The 22,196-nt window shown below is 45.5% G+C and overlaps 1 protein-coding gene across 1 annotated transcript in view; it reads left to right on the top strand.

The window, feature by feature from the left end:
* The window catches only part of AQP1 (aquaporin 1 (Colton blood group)), a 36,812-nt gene extending 29,992 nt beyond the window's left edge, over nucleotides 1-6,820 (top strand). The window contains exons 3-5 of the mRNA XM_080974275.1: nucleotides 1,935-2,099; nucleotides 3,897-3,977; nucleotides 5,372-6,820. Of these exons, the coding sequence (XP_080830401.1) occupies nucleotides 1,935-2,099; nucleotides 3,897-3,977; nucleotides 5,372-5,545 (420 nt within the window). The 3' untranslated portion in view covers nucleotides 5,546-6,820. The remainder of the gene's footprint in view (nucleotides 1-1,934; nucleotides 2,100-3,896; nucleotides 3,978-5,371) is intronic.
* Nucleotides 6,821-22,196: the final 15,376 nt, after the last annotated feature.

Raw genomic sequence — 22,196 nt, 5'->3', positions numbered from 1 at the left:
CAACAGCTGGGACTGTGAACCTGTTACCGTTCCTCTTTTGACAGTGCAAACTGTAGGCTCATGCCAATCCACACCACTTGTTGCAAGCAGAGATGGGAAATTTGTTTTGGTTTTTATTTAAATGTGACCCTACCTAATTCACAGTTCTGGAAGCAACACCCAAAGTAAAACGCTTCTCTGAATTTTGCAATGCAGTCCTCCAGCCAAGTAAGGTTTACAAAAGTGCATACAGTGAGCTGAAGTGTGTACCTGTCTGTGAAAACAGCGTACATAAATTGGATTGCATTAGGGGGTGTTGTATTGCAAAAAAATATATGTGTATCTCACGCAAAAAAAAAAGTGCACGGTAGGAAAAATTCACCGTAAAATACAGTGGTGCCTCGCAAGACGAAATTAATTCGTTCCGCAAGTCTCTTCGTCTTGCGAGTTTTTCGTCTTGCGATGCATGGTTTCCCATAGGAATGCATTGAAAATCAATTAATGCGTTCCTAGGGAAACCGCCTTCAGACCAGGTCCGGGGACAGTCTGTCCCCGGACCTCTTCTGAAGGCTGGGGGGGGGGACAAGGGCTTTTCTTCCCACCCCCAGCATTTTAAAAAACCCCGGGACAGCGGAGGACTTCTCCGCTGTCCGGGCGATCTTAAAATGCTGGCGGGCGGCATTTTAAAATTGCCCCGGGACAGCGGAGGACTTCTCCGCTGTCCGGGGCGATTTAAAAGCCCCTGGGAAGGCAGGCAGGGGGGACAAAGACTTTCGTCCCCCGCCCGCCTTCAGAAGGTGTTCCCGCCCCCCGCCCCGCTTCGGAACAGCGTTCCGAAGTGGGGCGGCTGGGGCAGGTGTTCCCGCCCCCCCGCCCCGCTTCGGAGCACCGGGAGAAGCGATCTCCCCGCAGCCCCTTGCTTCAAAAGAGGTCCGGGGGTAGCGGGAAGCGCTTCCCGCTGTCCCCGGACCTGGGGCTGCGGGGAGAAGATCGCTTCTCCCCGCCGCCCCTTGCTTCAAAAGAGAAGACCCGCTGTCCCCGGGGCAAGCTTCGTTTTGCGAAGCAAGCCCATAGGGAAATTCGTCTTGCGAGGCAACTCCAAAACGAAAAAACCTTTCGTTTTGCGAGTTTTTCGTCTCGCGAGGCGTTCGTCTTGCGGGGTACCACTGTACTGATGAATTTTCGTGAGGGTTTTCTCTCTCTCTTTAAAGCAAACTAATGTGGAAAACTGAAATTAAGAGAGGGAAAACGAGAAACCAATAGAAGCCAAAACAGATTTTCCCATCCCTAATTGTTGATCTGGTCTACAGAGTGAGGGAGTGAGAAACCTAAGTAGGGAGTGAATGCTTTCTTGAGTTTCGAACTCAGACTGTCCTTCAGATCCTGTACTTCTTCAGATTTCTAAATGCAGTCATCAGTTCAGAAGCACGCTAACGTTTCTAGCGACTGCCATTAAAATAAGGGCACAATGATGTGCTGCGAGTTTTAAATTACATCGTTTTAATTTAGTCTGTCCACTGTTTATCTTCCCAGTTCTGTTTGCATATCTTTGTATTTCCTACACAAACAGCCATGGCTGGGTGGCTGATAGGTTTTTCAGTCAAGAACAGACAATTTGGAAAAGTTGGTAGCAGACTTATTTAATTATGTTGGCTTGGACAGCCTGCACAGAAACTTTGTTTGTTTGTTTCAGTTTCTCCTTGTTAGGTTCCAACCTATAATATCCATTGTCCGTAAGATTTATTGTATTTCTCCTAAACTTTGGACTGGCCCTGCTCACACAGAGGAGTTCTGGGTTCTGAGTCATCAAGTGGCAAAATGCTTATGTGAAGGAGACCCTAATACTGAACTGTTGCTTGTGTGAAATTCTCCATCTCAGATACAGGATTCGCAGGTAGAATATTGCCTCCTTCAGCATGTAAGAAATAACTTCTCCTTCTCTTGGCCTCTCACAGCTGGCAAATGGAATCAATCCAGGACAAGGCCTTGGCATTGAGATCATTGCTACCTTGCAGTTGGTGCTCTGTGTGCTTGCCACGACAGATAGGAGGAGGACCGACGTCACTGGATCGGCACCTTTGGCCATTGGCCTCTCAGTGGCCCTGGGGCATCTTCTTGCTGTGAGTATAAACTTGGATCAGGGAACGCTTTGCAGTCTCCGGGACTGCAAAGCACATTAGGGCATCCGCTTGTGAACTGCCGAGGATGAGCAAATGCATAACACACACACACAGGCAGAAGAAGCTGCCCATTTGCATAAAGCCTGCATATGCTAAGTTGTGCATATGCTAAGTTGTGAAATAAAATAGAAATGAACTGCATCTTGCTATAGGGGAAGTTGCCAGAGACTTCTGTGCCAGCTTAGTCTGCTGCCAGGTGCTTTGGATAGATGACTTCAGTTACTTCAAACAGAGCTGAAAACAAAACTAGGTCTCTCCACACACAGCCTGCATTCAAGCCTGTTTCCTCCTGAAGAGAGATATTTAGCACACCATCCTCTTTGGTGGCTTGAGAGAGAACCAAGACTAACTCACACAAAATGCAGATTTGTAACTGAATACCCCTCGTGTGTGATCTAAGTTAAACACCACGTGAGAGGGTAGCAGAGATACATCAACAGTTCATCATTTACCTGTTAGATTCTCCTTTGTTCAGCTACAGTGGAAGTTTCCATGCTGTTTATTTAGCAGCACAAAATACAGAGTTATACAGAGTTGTTTTCCACTTCAGTGTGCAGTTAAACAATTATACTTAACAAATGAGAGGTCCTCTGCAAAGCAGGACACAGGCTCATCTTGAGTTGTATTCAAAAAAGGATGCAGTAAAGAATATAGAACCACGATCAGCAGGGATGGAGGTGGTGATCCAAAGGTCTCTTTCCCTAGAATAGCCTTTTGCTCATGGGTGCTGCCACCTACACACAACTCCTCTGCTCTGGGTTTAGTTATAAAATGGCATAGAAGGTACCTCATACCCGGGTCAGACTATTGGATTGAAGAACACTGTGATGTCCACCTCTTCCTGATCCATATCCAAGTCCTGACAAACATAAACTCATAAGAGGAGCCCACTTAGACCACTATCCTCTTCTCACAACAGCTAGTCAGATGCCCATGGAAGTTGATAAGCAGGACTTGAGTACAACAGTGTTCTCCCCACCTGTGAGTCCTAGAATCGGGTGTAGAGAGGTATACTGCCTCCGCAATGGATGCTGTCAGGAACAGTGCTGAGGAGGGCTGCACTGAGGAAGAATGGTGGCAGCCACCCCTCTCCTTCTGATCCTGATCCTGAATTTTCCCAGGAGCAGGAGGACAGTATAGATTTGGAAAAGTGGTTTGCAGAGGGGCATAGTTCAGAAGGCAGAAGCTGGGAAATACTGGATGGGGAATAGCTAGGAGAAGAAACACTGGAAGAGAGAGAGAGTTAACAGATTCACTGTCTCTGGGTAGTATCCACCCCCCTTCCCCAAAGTCCCGGAGAGCTCAGAAAGTGTCAGAACAGAAGCACAGAGGCTACAAACTCAGATTACAAGATGTAGGAGTGACACAGATTAATAGGGATGGAGGGAGGAGTGACCTTAATTGGGAGCACCGCCATTCTGGTTAGATGCTTTCCTTTGTCCTTCGCTTTGTTTATTAAAGAAATTAACTGGTAAGAATTCCCTTTCATTTGATCTGCTCATTTACGGCCACAGGGGAGGAAGTTGATTCCCCGAAGCCTGACAGATGCTCTCTTCGAGGGATGCTTCCTGAGATCTTTTTCACTGGAAATGTGGAAAAGTAGTTTCAACGTGCAACTGGATATGAATTAGCTACCTATTTGCATTTGGGAGGTAGACAGGGTCCCTCAACAGACTGCTGATACCTGATAGAAAACCTGCCTCCTTGTGATTGTCGTTCTCTCCTCACTCACCTTAGATTGACTATACTGGTTGTGGAATCAACCCTGCAAGATCTTTCGGGTCCGCTTTGATCACCACTAACTTCACCAATCACTGGGTAAGTTTCAGGTCTTAACACTGAAATGGGTGCCCGTTTGCAGAGGTACCGTATATGCTACTTGTGGTATGTGCTGGAAGCAGAGGAGAGTTCTGTTGCGACTGTCGGTTGCCATTTCCGCCTGCTATTTGTGGGTTGCCCATACAGGAGATATGATAGCCATCTTCAAATATCTGAAGGGCTTTCACACTGAAGGTGGAGCAGACTTGCTCTCTGCTTCTCCAGAGGGTGAGACCAGAACCAGTGGATTCAAACTGCAAGGAGATTCTGGCTAAACATTAGGAAGAACGTTCTGGCTGTTAGACAGTAGAATGGACAGCCTTGGAAGGCTTCATTGAGGTTTAAAGGAGAGGTTAGAAGGCCATCTCTCAGGGATTATTTATCTGTGATTTCTGCATTTGAGGAGGGTTGGACTAGACACACCTGTTTGTTCGTTTGCAATATTACAACAACAACAACAACAACAACAACAACAACAACAACACAGAGACTGGATTAAAAAGGGAAGCAAATAACTTAGCAGGGTGCTGTTACCAAGCTATGGGCAAAACTAAAACTAATCAGATCTTCTTAGCTTCTTTACCCTGCTAGTGTCACCCAGAACTAATCACCTGTATACAACCAGTTCTAAATCACTTTAGTTCCTGCTCACATTACACCGCCTATTGACTACAGCACTATTCATCTTCTTCTCTAAAAATCTTCTCTTGGGTGGAGACAGTTTGAGGACCTCTCTTCACTGCCAGGAAATGATGAACTGGCAGGGGGTGGAAATAATAATAATAATAATAATAATAATAATAATAATAATAATAATAAATTTTATTTATACCCCGCCCTCCCCAGCCAAGACCGGGCTCAGGGCGGCTAACACCTGATATAAAACAATTGATCGAAATACAACTTAAAAAACAAGATTAAAATACAACATTAAAATGCAGCCTCCTTTCAGTGGAAACTCAAATCAAAAACTTTTTTGGGGATAAAACGTCATGTCTTCACCAAGGCTAACTATCCAGACTGGTCCTACGTGGGCCAGAAAAAAGCCAGGTAAGTCCCCAAATAGGAGTTCCATCACAGAGGGAGAAAGGAAAAAAGAAAGAGGGGGAGGGAATCAAATTGATTCCAAGCCAAAGGCCAGGCGGAACAACTCTGTCTTACAGGCCCTGCAGAAAGAAATCAGATCCCGCAGGGCCCTGGTCTCATGAGGCAGAGTGTTCCACCAGACCGGAGCCAGGGTTGAAAAGGCCCTGGCTCTGGTTGAGGCTAATTTAACTTAGGGCCCGGGACCTCTAGGGTGTTGCTTATGCCTCTGAAATAACTGGTTGCAAAATGGCAATGTTTCTCTGGGAACTGCTCTGTCAAATGTGTCTTCCATTGACCTTGCATTTCAGATTTTCTGGGTTGGCCCGCTGATTGGAGGGGCCAGCGCCGCCCTCATCTATGACTTCATCCTGGCTCCTAGGAGCAGCGACGTAACCGATCGCATGAAGGTCTGGACCAGTGGCCAGGTGGAAGAATATGATCTCGATGCCGATGACTCCAGGGTGGAGATGAAACCAAAATAGAGGCGAACCGAGACAGGAAGAAAAAGAAGACAAACAAAACCAATCTCTGAAGATTTTTATCAGTATTATAGACTCTTTGTAAAGCAACAAGCAATTCTTCCCAAAAATTTTATAAGTCATTAGAGTTTTCCTTCTCTTATTTTGTGCCTATTCTTTCCAGACTTTTAGATCTGTGGCTGCACAGTGAGACAAAACAAAATTGGTGGGGCGGGGGGGAGGAGATGTCTATATTTTGTACTATATATGTGTGAAAGAGCTAGGGAGAAGATTTGCAGTAATGATTCTGGAAGTCCAAGTTTAGATTTCTTAATCCAAAGGGACTGGCTTCTCCTGCAGTTTGATGGGCATATTGCAATGAAGCCCACATGTTCAACAGCCTACAGGCAGTCAGAAAGGGATACCTGAAGAGATTTCACCTGCCAAATTCTAGAAATGAAAAAAAGGGTAAATGGAAGTGCCTGGTGAGAAGATTTTGAACATGGAAGGCCAATTTTGATATGCTGCAGATTGTGCCGATCTCTAGAAAGTGTCTGAGACACCAGAAGTGGTTTGTTGTTTTTTAAAAATCACATGCAGACCCATTTAAGAACAGGTTCCAGAAAGAAGTTGGTGTTATTTAGTGCTATTTTTCCAGAAAAAGAGGTGCTGGAACTCACCATGAACACCTCCCTTGTTTTCTTATAATGGCACTGGCACCCACCTGAGTTCTGGTGAGTTCCAGCTGAAAAAAAAGCCCTGGTGTTACTTAGGCGCATACTCTTACTTACAAATCATATGTGTTTATATATTATATGCATGTCGCTGCATACAAAATCCAAAAGAGAGGCATAAGGCTAAAGTATGGAATATCTCTTATTTCTTACAACTTGAAAGGACTTCTCTTCCCCTTTGTAGACATCTGTTGGCAATTTATTTATTTTCAAAGCCACACCTGGATGAAAAGTTGGCAAGGGCCAGGTATAATTTTTGTCACCTGGCCCACCGATAGCCCTGGAGATCAAAGGCTAGCATACCAGCTACCAGGAAATTCCCAAGTCAAGCGTCAATGAAATTAGTGGGGGTTAACACAATTGGTTTTTCAAAGCTCCCCTATATACCCAATGAGGTTTGTACAGGATAATCGCCCAGTGGTTTGTGCCAGTAAACATTATTGTATGTAATTAACATCAGCCCAGGTTTATTCATGTCTGTTAACACGCATTCCTCTTCACGACGCACCATTAATTCTGCCGCATGTAAAAACGCTACCGACTCCCAATAAATGTTTACACCTTATAGTTTTGCATGTATGTAAACTGTATCTGTACATACCCATATTATAAATCAGCTCCCCGCCCCGCCCCCACCAACCTGCTTTGGGATGACATCAGTCATCAACTCCAATCAACATAGCAGCGGATGATGGGATCTGTAGTCCAAAACATCAGAATGGGGCCAGAGAATACACGTCTAAAGAATAAATCAAATATTTTCACAATTTTTCATAAATTTCAAATCAGGAAAAAGTTCCAAATTCTTTTATTGTTCAGAAGTTTGCTTTGAGGGATACTTAACGTAAAGTATCAAAATTTTGTGGATGGGTTTTATAGCAACGATGTTGTGCATTAGCTTGAACTCATTAGTTTTGCAAGTTTATTTAATAATAATAAAATTAATTTTTATTTGTACCCCATCCTCCCCGGCTGGAGCCGGGCTCAGAGCGACTAACATCATATAAATAATACAATATGCATAAAAACAAGCAGTTGATCGATTAAAATGCATCCCAAAATTAATTCAAATAAATTAAAATTAAAACTGGGCAAATGACAATCCTCAGGTTAAAATTGAAAGTGATTAATACTCAAAAGGACCAACTGTTTCTATTGATATTATAAGGACCTGTGAAACCTTTCTCCCCCATGATGACATCCCACCAGCAACGAAAAATGCAATCCTATCCCAGATTAGGAATATCGGAGGAAAAAATAGATGGGGATAATCTGAACTGGATTTCTACAAATGAATTTAAATTAGAAGAATGTACTGGAGATTCTTCCTACTGGAAAAAAACCACTTCAGTCCTAAATCCTCAATAAACAGCAGTAACCAGGAAAAAGATACGATGATAATTTTTCCTTTATCTCTCTTTCAAGAGCAACATCCATTTCCCAAGGCATTCTGGAGTAGTTCAGTTCTCACAACAGCCCCGTTAGGTAGGCGAGATGGAGCGATAGGGACTGTTCCGAGGTCACCCATTGAGCTGAGCTATATGGCAAAGTGGGAATTTGATTCAAACTCTGTGCAGTTTAACTCTGGCACTATTTACTTGACCTTTCTGGCTCAGTTTAGCAAACACTCAAATCTTCATAACCGTCACAACACCCATATAGGGAAGTCACTCCCTAGGAGGAAAAATGGCGGCCTTGGGGATTTTTTTTTAGTTCAGAGAAAAGGTAACTAAGAGATGGGATAGTAGAAGACAACACATATATATTGGCTCCCAGTACGTTTCCGAGCACAATTCAAAGTGTTGGTGCTGACCTTTCAAGCCCTAAACGGCCTCGGTCCAGTATACCTGAAGGAGCATCTCCACCCCCATCATTCAGCCCGGACACTGAGGTCCAGCTCCGAGGGCCTTCTGGCGGTTCCCTCCCTGTGAGAAATGAGGTTACAGGGAACCAGGCAGAGGGCCTTCTCAGTGGTGGCACCCGCCCTGTGGAACGCCCTCCCAGCAGATGTCAAGGCAATAAACAACTATTTTACTTTTAAAAGACACCTGAAGGCGGCCCTGTTTAGGGAAGTTTTTAATGTCTGAAGCTGTATTGTTTTTGAGATTTGGTTGGAAGCTGCCCAGAGTGGCTGGGGAGACCCAGTCAGATGGGCGGGGTATAAATAATAAATTATTATTATTATTAACTCTCCAACATGCTAACTCTCCAATGGCTTGACTTCATCTAAGAAGCCCCACACTTCCACTGTCTCCCAAGACAGATGGATTGCCAACCATGGTAGAATTTAATAAAATTACGCATGGAGAAAATGGATAGATATATTTCTCTGTCTCTCTTGCAACACTAGAACTCTCAGACATGCAATGAAACTGAATGTTGGTAGATTCAGGACAGATAAATGGAAGTACGTCTTCATGCAGAATATAATTAAACTTTGGAACTCGCTGCCACTTGATGCCGTACTGGCCATCTTTGAAAGAGACTTGAAAAGAGGATTCAACAAATGTATGGAGGACAAGGCTGTCAATCTCTCTCTCTCTCTCTCTCTCTCTCTCTCTCTCTCTCTCTCTCTTATATATATATATATATATTACCTCCACTGTCAGAGACAATATGCCTCTAAGTATCAGTTTCTGGGAATCGCAGGTGGTCAGAGCATCCTTGCATTCGTGTCCAGTTTCTTAGTTTCCACAGGCATCTGGTTGGCAACGTTGAGAACAATATGCTGGACCAGATGCTGAACTGCGTTGTTGCGATGTACGGAAGCCCTCAGGAATCAAACTGTATTTTAAGTAGAGCTCCATTCCAGTTGCTGTCTTGCATCACCATAAAGCAGTCTTCTTAACATCCAGGAATCAGCACACACAGGCAGGATTGCATACAAAGCGGGGACGTCTACCTAGAAGAGATAGGGGGAAGCAGGTTCTGGCACCTGCCAGCCTTGCCCATAAGTTTCTCTGTTTGTATTCTGTTTCCTTGAATAAAGAATCAACTTTACGGATCGTCTCTCAGTCTCCGTGCAAACCTGCAGCTGAACCAGACCCGTCCCAGAGCAACTTATAAAATACAAAGCCTATTTTTAACAAAAATCAGAAAGTACAGTACAAGACCTAGGACCCACGTACCTACGGGACCGCCTCTCCTGGTATGCCCCGCGGAGGACCTTAAGGTCCACAAATAACAACACTTTGGAGGTCCCGAGCCTCAAGGAGGTTAGATTGGTTTCAACTAGGGCCAGGGCCTTTTCATCACTGGCCCCAACGTGGTGGAATGCTCTGTCACAAGAGACCAGGGCCCTGTGGGACTTGACATCTTTCTGCAGGGCCTGCAAGACAGAGCCGTTCCGCCTGGCCTTTGGTTTGGACTCAGTCTGACCCTTATGTTTCCCTCCCCTTATGGCCTTGATTTATCGGCTACTTTAAAATGAGGCTGCATTTTAAATTGAATTTTAACCTGTATTTTAAATTGCCCCCCTTCCCCCCATTATGTTTTTACTTTAATTTTATTGGTGTTAGCCACCCTGAGCCCAGCTCTGGCTGGGGAGGGCGGGGTATAAATAAAATTCATTATTATTATTATTATTATTATTATTATTATTATTCCTAAAAAGTTCAATGCCACAATAAGACAGGCAACAGCTAGTTCTAACCCAACCCCACCAAAAGAATTGGGTACCTTAACTACCAAAGGCCTTAGTGTACTAAGATGTCTCAACGTTGTCATGGGGGGGCACATTTCCCTAGGGACAGCATTCCACACACGGGGGGGGGGGGCACCATTGAAAAGTCCAAGTAAAGTTTGTTGCGCAGCTACAACTTTTCAAAGAGGTTTTTTTAATATAAAAAAGACAGCTTACTCAGAGGAGTGGGGGAAATGGCTCTATGATGTCACAGAGGCTAGCCAATCAGAGCTGTGCACAGGTGGCTTTTGCTGGAAACGCAGCAGAATTGAGCTCGATTTTGTAGGTAAGATGGCGCAGGTCTCCCCCCAACAGCTTCATGGTGGCTTGACAGAGCTAATAATAGCCTTGCGTGCCCTGAAAACAACAATGTTAATGAATCCCACTAGGCAGGAAGTTCCCATTGTCTTCCTGATACGCAACAGCTGCCCACCGGTTCTTTTGTTAAAATGAAACATCATCTTTCATAACACTGCCGTCTGGGGGAAAGGGGCTTATGTTTCTCTTTGTCCTCTGGCAGCCTTGCGTGTTGGACTCAGATAAAACCAGGAAGTGAGGAAACAAAGACAATTGTGACACTGAAAAGAGACGGAGGGGGGAGAGAATGGTTTTTGGTTTGGTTCTCCAAGATTTGCATATAAATTCCAGCGTGGGTCTCATCAGAACAGAACCAAATTAAGAATTCATTAAACACATGAAGAATCGAAGTAGGAGGTTTAGGGAGGAACTCATGGAAGATAGAGCAAGCTTATTGTCTTGTGCTCTGGAGGGTAGGACTCGAACCAACGGATTCAAGTTACAAAAAAGGAGATTCTGACTAAATATCAAGAAGAACTTTCTGATGGTAAGAGCTGTTGGATTGGATTCCCTTGGGATGTTGTAGACCTCCTTGGAGGTTTTGAAGTAGAGGTTGGGTGGCCGTCTGTCATGGATGCTTTAACTGAGATTCCTGCAGTTCTACGATTCTATGGGGTACATTGGCAGGACACATGATACACATGTAGAAGGTCCCAGTTTTCAGTCCCTGATAACTCCAGCTAAAACGATCAGTTGGCAAATATGACAAGTCCTCTTCCAGATACCTTGGAGATCCACTTCCAGTCAGAGTAGACAATGTGGACTATCATCAGCATCAGCATCATCAAACCTTTTATTGGCATCACATACATACATCCAAAACAAATCAACACAGAATTACCACTTCCCCAGTGGCACAAAACATTTGCTAAAAGAAAGGAGGCAGAGCAGTCTATTGTCACATCTCTAGGTCTCCAGGGAGATCAGACGTCTGCAGTGCATTTCGATGACAAAAAACCAAATAGAGATATTTTGCCACTAACTTGGTGAGCTCCTGATCATTCCCCAGTAATAGAAAATGTATGACCTCCGACTCTGGTTTCCATTTGGGGATACAAAGTTGATCTAGAAATTGCTGATGGAGACCAGCATATAGTTTACAATTGAGAACCATATGTGTAAGGGTTTCCACCAGGTGGTCTTCACATGACCAAGTTCATCATCATCATCATCATCATCATCATCATCATCCAATCCTTCATCCAAAGATCCCAGGGCAGTTCACAGGATAAAGTTACAAAATTTTGTTGTTTAGTCGTCTTAGTCGTGTTCAACTCTCCGTGACCCCATGAACAAGAGCATGCCTTGGAAACTCTCACTTTTCTTCTCAAAGCTTCTCCTTTTTTTATGTCCATGGAGTTTTCTTGGCAAAATGCTGGAGTGGTTTGCCAGTTCCTTCTCCAGGTGGATCACATTTAGTCTAAACTCTCGGCTATGACCTGCCCGTCTTGGGTGGCCCTGGACGGCATAGCTCAGAGCTTCTCTGACTTATTCAAGCCCCTTCGCCACGACAAGGCAGTGATCCATGAAGGGAAAAATTACAAAATAAGAACACGCAAAAAATTCACGAAAACATTTTCGTCCTAAGGTAGGGGAAAGCATTCTGCAAATGGGGAGACCCTTACGAAAAAAAATGCACCAACAGATGTGGAAAGGTGAAAAACTGAATTTAAGATGAGGATAAAGGTGCAGTGGAGGGAAACCAAAATGGACAGATCCCTATTCATGACCCACCAAGACAAATGCAATCTGTGGGTAATGTATTGCTCCCAGGTGGAGCTGGAAAAAAATATGTTTTTCCCCCAGCTTGCTTGATGCTGCAAAAAGGAATGGCTGGATCTGGCTTATATTGAAGGCCTTTGGGACAGCGCCTCTGGCTGGCTAAGACCTTGGAGAGTTCCTGCTTATGCAGCTGGAGAAGCTAGTAGCTAGTCTGAGAATATATAAAGCAGTTCCTTATATTCTTGGGAAGATTGTCTTGCAAATTTCGTACTGGTTTGACCTGCTATCATTCTTGTTTCTGATATCATTTCCAGCTAAGGACAAAACAAAGCCGTGCTTTCCGCGATTGCAACGAATAAACCGGGTTGCCAGCCAGAATAGATGAAAAGCAGGAAATGGTGTCTGAAAAATGTATTTCTGATAAATTTCCAGTCTATAAACATGGGAAGGGAAAGGCCAGCACAGTTCCAATTTCAGCTCGCTCTTCTGAAATCTTGGGCCATGCAATGATCTCCAAATTGGCCCTCCATGGGGAACACACATAGACACATCTCTGGCAAGCTACAGAGGATATTGTGGAACTCGAAGGAACTGATGGATTTTGTGACAGGCCAGAGCGCCACAATACGTGCCGATGTTAGCGCAGAATTTGGGAGAAAGGATCACAGCTGATTTGGGCTTCAACCATCACAGTGCTTCCAGTTTACAGGGCAATTGGGAACCAACAATGGCAAAGGGCAAGGTGACCTCTATAGCCAGCAAGTGTCCTGGGAAAACCGGGACAGCTCGTTTTTATCATGCGAAAGCATGGTGGCCATTGTGGGCACTGTGATCTCATGGAATTTCACAGTGAGATCTCACCTTGAAAAAGCTCTTTCTTCGAGGCTGTGATCTCACGAGGTGCCCCAAAATGTGTGTTTTGGGGCACCATGCTCGCCCTGAAAAAAAAGAGTGTCTTTGGGACTCCATGATCTCGCACACGTCACGTGACTGGTGTGGCAGCACAACTGGGAAGACACAGGTCACTGGTTGGGCCCTGGTTCAGGCTGAATCACTCTAGGCCCAGCCCAACCTGTGCCCTGAACTGAGTCAGAGGCCATGGATTGCCCTAGGATAGATCAGCAACTGTGATGGCCTGGGACTCAGGCTTGGACTCTGAACAAGAGGAGACTCAGTCTGCACCGGATCCTTTGCCTCAGGCATCATCTGAACCAAGTCTGGGGCCTGATCCTGAAGAGTCCCAGTCTGCACAGGTTCCCCTGCAACAAACACCAGCTGGGCCGAGTCAGGGGCTTGAGCCTGCCTGGCTCCAGATGCAGGGATGACCTCGTTGCCACCAGCTGGGCCATCACTTACAGCTGCTCCACTACCGGTTGGGTCAGGGGAGGCTGAGGTGGCCCCTGGGTCTAGTAACCCACGACGTCTCCTGAGCTGGAAGACTAAGGTCTGAGAGAAGGAGAGACCTGAGTACTCGCAGGAGGAGTGCTCACCTTCGGGCGAGACAGGGAGATGAGTTGCCGGGGGATCAGGACCAGCTGCTACCCCGACAAAGATAAAAGGCTGTCGGACCCCGCCCCAGGTTGCGGGAGCAACATTGCTGTATGCTAGATCCTGTACCTGTCCTTGCCTGGTTTCCTGCCTCGTATCCTGCCTTGGCCCTGTCTGACTGACTCCCAGCAGATCCTTCAGATTCTGGACCAGTCCTGGACTGCGTTTCATGGGTTACCCCCAGGACCAGCACAGCAACGAATAGGGAGAAGGAGATTATGCAGGCAGGACTTTGTTTACTTAGGGCTACAGTGGTACCTTGGTTTTCAAATGTAATCCATTCCGGAAGTCCGTTCGAATTCCAAAATGTTTGAAAACCAAAAACTGAAAGCGGAAGCCTCAAAATTGAAGCCTCAATATGGAAAACTCAAAACAGAAGTTGCGTTTCCTTTTCAATTTCCAGGGCCTGTTCGAAAACCAAGGCGTTTACTTCCTGGTTTTTGGTGTTCGAGTTCCGAAACGTTCAACTAAAGAGGCTCTCGAAAACCGAGGTACTACTGTACTTTAAAATGAAGCCATTTTAAAGACAGGATCTTAAAAACCTTAAAAAACAAGTTCTCAGCAGGGAATAGAGGGATCTGTCTGTTTTTGTTCTCCTCTGTTCCCCACATGTCCTTGTCATCGATTCATTCTCTCCCATTTCCTTTCTTTCCCCTTTTATTTTTCTAACCTTTTGGCAATTATTAACTATAAACAACAAAACTCTGCCCCTCCCCCCCAAAAAACCCCTTCAAATCATAATATTTTGCATCCTGCCCCATGTTTCAGAGATGGAGGGTGGGTTGGTATAACACCCACTAGAGGTCAGGCACAATCCAAACCATCAATAGTTTTGAATTCACATATATGCTTCATGCAGCATGAATTAGGCAAGTTCACATTAGCACGTGGACCAAAGAGAATTCTTGCTCCATTCCTGTTTGTTGACAACTTGAAATATATATATATACACACACATAGGCTTTTTAATACTTGCTGACCAGCTTCTATAATGCATGCAGATGGAACAAGGAGGGATTTATTCATTCACTTTGCCATTTGGAAGACAAAAAGCTCCCTCATGGCACAGGGAAAATGGAGGAAAACATGCTTGGCAGAGATGTGGAGTTTTTCAAGGCTATTTCTGGGAAGTGTTTGCAACTCTCTGCTTAGAACTGACTGCTGCAGAACACTGACTGCTGTCTGCCGAAAATGCATCTTTTGGCCACGTACAATTGGGAAGGGTGTAGAATGAAGGACTGAGGCGGTAGTGAAAATTTGGCTCAAATGCACTATCAGAGGAAGTTCAGGGTTTGTTTCTTTTAAAACTTCCCTCCCAGGCTGACTGATGATGTTTTCGGGTGCATTCAAATGTGAGGAATACTGCATTAGTTTTCCTAATCAAACCTTGATGCTAGATTACTGTAATGCACTATTTGTGGGGCTGCCCTTGGGTCTAGTTTGCAAAGTCCAACGGGCACAGAATTCTGCAGCCAGACTGCTTCAGGTTGAGAACGTGGGACCCCTTTGTTAAAACAGCTGAACTGGCTGCCCATTTACTATTGAGCCAGGCTCAAGGTATTAATTGTATTAATTAACAAACCAAACAACTTAGGTCCAGGGTGCCTCAGGGACCACCTGAACGCTTACACCTCAGCTCAAGTGTCTGAGATCATCTGCAGGAGTGTCTTTGGTCATTCCCCAGGTTGGGGAGGCTTGCTAGACAACAATGAGAAATGGCGCCTTTAGCGTCATTGGCCCAGTCCTGTGGAACTCTCTGCCACTAGAGATTCAATGGGTGCCTTCTGTGCCAACTTTTAAATGCCTGCTGAAAACTTTTCCATTCTGCCAGCTCTATGAATGCATCCCCCAACATGGCTTATTGATGTTTACCTTAAAATATCTTTTTGCAGAACTGTCAAAACTGACATACAAGCTATGGGACAAGGATAACTGTGACTTTAACGATGAATGGGAACCCCTTTACAAAGTATTTGAAGACGCAACAAAGCGAACTGGACTCCTTGGCTGGTTTTGAATAAACATTCGCAAACTTTTTATTGATAATTATCAGCTAAATAGTTTGAGGATCTATACAACTGTGTAACATGCAGAAAACAGCATTTTTAGAGAAATCAAAGACTGGAACTGAGGGAAGTCGGGGGGTGGGGGTGGGTGGGTTCTGTGGGGGGAGGGGGGAGGGAGGAAAAATGGGGTAAAATAAGGACAATATGTTTCTGGGTAATATGTTTTGTTTTAATTTTGAATAAAAAAGTAATTAAAAAAATATCTTTTTGCTTTTAACTTGTTTTTAACTTTGTATGATATCATTGCTTGGCTTTACATTTTTATATTGTTGTAAACCACTGTGATATATATATATATATATATATGTGTGTGTGTGTGTGTGTGTGTGTGTGTATATTTACGATACAGGGGTATATCAATATTTTCATAATCAACAAACAAATTATAGTGCTTCTGTCCTGTTTTTTGTTCTTCCTTTCACAGCGCGGTACCATAGCTGTCAAGTGTCCCTTATTTGAAGGGACAGTCCCTTATTCCAGCGCCATGTCCCACTGCTGTCCCTTATTGATGGATGTCCCTTAAATGTCCCTTAAATGATGTCCCTTAAATTTCAAAGGAAGCAGCTCCTCTCCCTCCCTCCCTGCCGGCCAGGGAGGAGGGAGGCTCCAAGTGTGTTGCTTGGCTGTGTTGCTCACCCAATAAGAAGTCTAAGAACAACTGGGGGGTGGAGCTTGTATGCCTTGTGTGTGGCTAGTTAATGCAAGCTGAGGGGGTTTTTGAATGCTGGAGGCCATTTTGTTGCACGTGCTGCTGTAACTTTGAAGTGCAAAGCCAGGCCGGGGAGCCATCTTAAGTTGAGGCTGCATACGCCTTGTGGTGCATGTGATTCAGATTACAAAGTTGGTTGGACAGTGTTCTCGAAGCTACCCAGCATGAGTTTGACCAGACTGCAGGAGGACAGGAAGACTGGAGTGCCTGGAACAGGTGAGGCTGCAGACCCCTTATTTTGGCTGCTGGTCCCTTATTTTCAAGGCTGCTGGTCCCTTATTTTCAAGGCTGCTGGTCCCTTATTTTCAAATCTGTAAGTTGACAGCTATGCGCGGTACCTGTTGCATTACAAACTGTAGCAATCTGACCGACATGCCAGCTTGTTATTCTAAAGTTAATGCACACAAACTTTAACCAGGTACAAGGTAATAGGAAGCCCCAGCAACCAAATATTTGCCTCACTTACTGAACCCTGGAGAACCGATGGCAGAGTGTGCCAAGCCATGGGCAGTCTGCCAGACTGTGGCCTAATTTCTCTGGGACTTACCCAAACTGAAATCAGTACAGTTACTTTGTGGAAGAGAAATTCTTTGGGAAAGAAACTTCTCTAAAAAAGCAAACAAAAAAACCCCAAAACCGCACAAAAGGTCCCTTTTGAGGCCTAAGAGTGTGAATAACCAAGCAGCCTTGACTTTCCTCTGGAGTAGAAAAAGCTCAATGCTTCCTAGGGGGATCTTGGTGCCTTCGGAACAAAACAAGACAAAAACAATCCCTTTGGCTCCCTTTTCTCTTCCAATCCCTGCCATTTCTGAAATCTTTCTTTGGCGTCTGCTTCGAGAGACGGTCTGTGGGGTTGGTTCCTAATCTGTACAGAAAACTTATTTTCCTTCTTTGTAGGGGGAAAAAATCACCTCAGACACAAGAAGGGAAAGCCAAATGGATGAGGAATTTGACTCGGTCACTTGACATTACAAAGACTCAACAGAACAGAAGTTCAAGAGTGTCCATATTATGCCCACACACCTTTCTAGATGCCAATATCCAAAGAGAGGGGGGGGGTTGTTGTTGCTGTTCTGAGATTCTTCCCTGCTCTCTCGGAAACGTTGGGTGGTGTCTCAACTAAGTTTCATTCAAAGTAGACGCCTTGTAATGGAGATCCTAGCCCAATGGTTCTACTCCGAGCAAAAGCTAGTTGGAGGCCATCCATAGCTTTCAAAGCATTTAAATAGAAAGACCAACCGTGCAAAATCTTTGCGCTATTTAAGATTAGCCAAATGAGAACCTGAAATTTGTTCGTAAGGATCCTCTTTTCGTGAAAAATGTCTTGCGCTTGGATGATTCCTGCCCCCGCACTGGAAAACTTTGCAGTATTTGGCTCATTGAAGGAGGAAGATGCCATTGTAAGGTAGAGGCTAACGCTGATAAATAATATTTTGCCTTCATCCATCAGGCCATGTCTCACATGGGAAAACACCTCCTCAGAGCTGGCATGCTTCTGTTACCAGAAATGGAGCTAACCGTGTTTCTCTCGGCCGTCCAAGTCTATCTTCTTCCTCTGCATTCTTCAGCAAGTGAACAAGCAGGCGGGAGAGAACTTATCTGCAAATTGCTTTTCAGACTCTTCCCGGAGCTGTGAAACACCTCCTCCTTGCGCCTTGTAACAATTGCAGCAATTCTACTCTACCTTTGGACCATGAGTGGGAAACCTCTGGCCCACGATCGCATTGTGGTCCTCCACATCTCTGTATCTGGCCCTCAGAACCCTCCTCTCACTGGCAAGGTGCCCTTGAACTCTGATAACGTCCCTTGCTTATCAGGACAGAGAGATGGCTATGTGATTGTGGGCAGAAGCTGGCCTTCTGTTCAAAGGTCAGAGACCTTGCTCCGAGGTCGATTCAATAACTTAGGCAGTCCACGTAATGAGCACTCACACTTTGCACTGTGGGTGCCCTTTGTAGGGTTGCATGTGGCGCTCCAGACCCCAGGGAACTTACTGGTTGAATGGGCTGATCTGCCTCTCAGTGTTATTCTTTGGAGGTTCACGCCCAGCCTCAGTTAGTCAATTTACACTGCCGGGAGGTGAAGCCAGTTGCATAAATAGGGGGTGGAGCCAACAATAGCCAGGCACAGAAGCTTCTAGGTTGTTACCCAGGAGCCTCCCATTTTCAAATGCACCTCCTTAATTTGAGCTGCACCAATGATCCCCCTTATCCATCACTTTTAGGCCTGAAAATTGGTTGCCCCTCTTTCCCCAGCGCCTCCATTTGGGCTCCATGTGCCCCAGAAAGGCACTGCCAGTAATTGTAGACAAAATTGAGTTGGAAGGACCAGTGGGTTCTGATTCAGTATAAGGAGGCTCTCTGTGGAAGAATGGAAGAAAAAGGCAGGAGATTTTTTTTCTGGCACGGTGCTGACACCAGTTGTTAATATAAGAGCACCCAGGAAGGGACGGAATCAATGAATCGCTGGTGTCAATAAGAGAAGTCTGAGCAATGGCTTTACAAGGCAGCAGGGAGAAATCAGAGTAGACGTGAGAGAGAGAGAGAGAGAGAGAGAGAGAGAGAGAGAGAGAGAGGCCCATCATAATTCTTCAAGAACTGAGCACATTAAGCAATGGATCCAGCCTGCCAGGAAAGGAAATGAATCAGTCCCAAGGCAAAAATATGCAAGGCTAGACGGGCATCTGTTACGGAATAATCAGATCAGCTCCAGCTGCAGTGAAAGTAGAGAGAGGCAAAAACGAACCAGTTGTTTTGTCTAAGCCAAACAATGCTGCTTGAGAGATTACCGGGGCCGTGGCTAGGCCTGCAGAAATGGCGTCTGACGCATTCAGCAGCGCAGCCCGCAAGGTGCTTGGGTAAGAACCCCAGTTTTTCTGGGGAAACAACACCTGGCAAGGAACCAATCCATGCAATAGAAATGAGTGCAGCAGAATGAGCAGGGTTGCAGCTGGGCTACAGAGAGAAGAAATAGGCCAGACCTTTGCATGCAGCTGGGTGAGGGACAATGCACACACCCAAATGGTAGGGCTTCTTAGAAAGGTGCGGAAATGCAGTTCTGAAAGCTCCCCCTAGACGATGCCTCCTGCCTCTGGTGTAGCATAAAGGAGTGCAGCAATTCCTTGAGAGCCACAATCGAATCTTTGTTGCTGAGGAACTAGATTTCTTCTTGCAGAGGATTTCTATGTGGCAGCGGCGGGTGAGGGCAGCATTTGAAAGTGGCATACCATTTTTAAGCCTTCCATGGTTGGAATAGAGGCACTGTCAGCACTAACTGGCAGAGGTGCTCTACGATCTCAGGCAGGGAAGATCACCAGTCCTTCCCGGGGATTGAACCTGGAAACTTCTCCATGCAAGAGGCTCTACCCCTGAGCTACAGCTCTCCTGCAAGGGGATCCTCCCTGGCAAAGTGCCCCCTCCAAAGTGCTAATGGCAGCGTTGGTGGCAGTGGCAGGGGACACGAGACAGGCAGCTGTGAGTCACCGGGTCATTACAATTTCTCACCCACAGCTTCTCTTTCTTCTCCGTTTTTGCACCTAAACCAACTCACCACTTGGGATTGTTCTCCGAGACATGGAAGGGAGGAAAAAGGAAAACATTCCAGAATCAAATCAGAAACCAGGATGGCTTCTATAATTCCGGAACTGTCCCTGGAAAATAGGGACACTTGGAGGGTATGAATCCAGGGGAATCCAGGGCTGGCACCAGCCCTCTAAGAATTAGAATAAATAAAACTGGCTTTTATTTACTCCACAACCTTGTTTTGCTCCAGCTTTGAGGGGGAGAGTAGGCAGTGTCTCTTGACTTGGGGCTTTTCAGTCCCCAACCAGAAATGCCTGGACCACTGATATTGTTGTTAATCTCCCAAGCTGAAAACAAGATCGGTACATTTCCGCTTAGCGCCAAGTCATCACTCCCAAGTATCATTAGGAATAACGAAATGATTCGAGCCATATTAGGATTTCCTGGAGGTAGCGTTAGCCTTTTGTTTTTCTCCTTCCTCTCTCCCCCATTTTTCTTTTCTTTTGAAAAACAGAAATGGAACTCGATGGTCAGCTGGAGATTTCATGCACCGAGTTTCCAACGTAGTTCGAGTCTGGTTAATTAAGACTTAATAAAATAAATTGCCTGGCCACAGGCTTCTATTTTCTAGGAAGAGCAATATTCATGCTTCTCCAGTTAGGGACAAATTAGCCAGAACACCAAGGTGTACTTTCATAGCACGAACCGACAAGGAGGATATGAATGGAGTCAGCGTTCCAGAAGCTTTCAAAACCTTGTCTTGCAGAGTTCATAAAGGTAAAGGTAAAGGGACCCCTGACCATTAGGTCCAGTCGTGGATGACTCTGGGGTTGCGGTGCTCATCTCGCTTTATTGGCCGAGGGAGCCGGCGTACAGCTTCCGGTTCATGTGGCCAGCATGAGTAAGCCGCTTCTGGTGAACCAAAGCAGCACACGGAAACACCGTTTACCTTCCCACCAGAGCAGTACCTATTTATCTACTTGCAGTTTGACGTGCTTTCGAACTGCTAGGTTGGCAGAAGCAGGGACCGAACAACGGGAGCTCACCCGTCGCAGGGATTCAAACCACCGACCTTCTGATCGGCAAGCCCTGGGCTCTATGGTTTAACCCACAGCGCCACCCACATCCCACACAGAGTTCATATCCGAATGCAAAAGCAGGCTTCTCTCAGTGGTACAGGTCTGTGGCATGTCCCTCTGACAACTTATTTACACTTGTAATTTATTGAGCAATTCTTGAACTGTACGATTAGTAGGCAATACTGTCAAGAGCTCAGCCTACACTCGAATAGGACCCTGGCAGAGACACATGCCCGACTGGCATGTTCTCTCCCTCCTGGTCGATCGTTCAGGAGCTTCAAAAGCTTTCTTCAGCCCGAACATCACAGCGACCGATGCCAACCAACACTGGCACACTTAGGGATCCGCAGAGTTTGTGCATCATGCGTAACAGACCTCAGCAACTCAGCATTTTGGCTAATCTACTTTATTTACATATAAACACACATGGAGCACTGCAACATGGCTCCCTCTCTCTCTAGCCTCAGAAAGCAAAGAGAAAAAGAACAAAGGACAATAGTCCCACTTCACGGAACACAGTAACACAAACATCCTGTCTCCGTCACTTCCCACTCTGTGGAGTCAAAACATACACCGTCATGTGATAGACAACAATCCCATGACTGCAATCATGGAGTGGGAATTCTAAGAAATACATGCATTCGCATTTGTGTATAAAGTGGTACCTTGTAAGTCGAACAGAATCTGTTCCAGAAATCCATTTGACTTCCAAAATGTTCGGAAACCAAGGCACAACTTCCAATTGGCTGCAGGAAACTCCTGCAGCCAATCGGAAGCCGCGGAAGCTGCGTCGGGACGTTTGGGTTCCAAAGAACATTTGCGAACTGGAACACTCACCTCTGGGTTTGCGGCGTTTGGGAGCCAAAACGTTTGACTCGCAAGGTGTTCGGGATCCAAGGTACGACTGTATTTGTATATATATATTATTTACTGCATCTACATCACACCTTTTTGCTCCAAGGAGCTTTTTCTCTGTGTGCAGAAGGTCCCAGGCTCCATCTTTGGCATCTCCTAAGCATAGCTGTCAACCTTCCCCTTTTTTTGTGGGAAATTCCCTTATTCCAGTGCCGTTTCCCGCTGCTTCCCGCTGCTATCCCGGATTGTTAGATATCCCATAGACTGTCCCCGGGACAGGTGAGGCTGCTGATCCCTTATTTTTGAGGCTGCTGATCCCTTATTTTCAAATCTGAAAGTTGACAGCTATGCTCCTAAGTAGGACTGAAAATCATCCCCTTCCTTATACTCTGCCGGTCAGTG

The sequence above is a fragment of the Podarcis pityusensis genome, assembly GCF_964106645.2.
Source record: "Podarcis pityusensis genome assembly, chromosome: 12".
Taxonomy (NCBI): domain Eukaryota; kingdom Metazoa; phylum Chordata; class Lepidosauria; order Squamata; family Lacertidae; genus Podarcis; species Podarcis pityusensis.
This window is presented reverse-complemented; position numbering and strand designations above follow the sequence as displayed.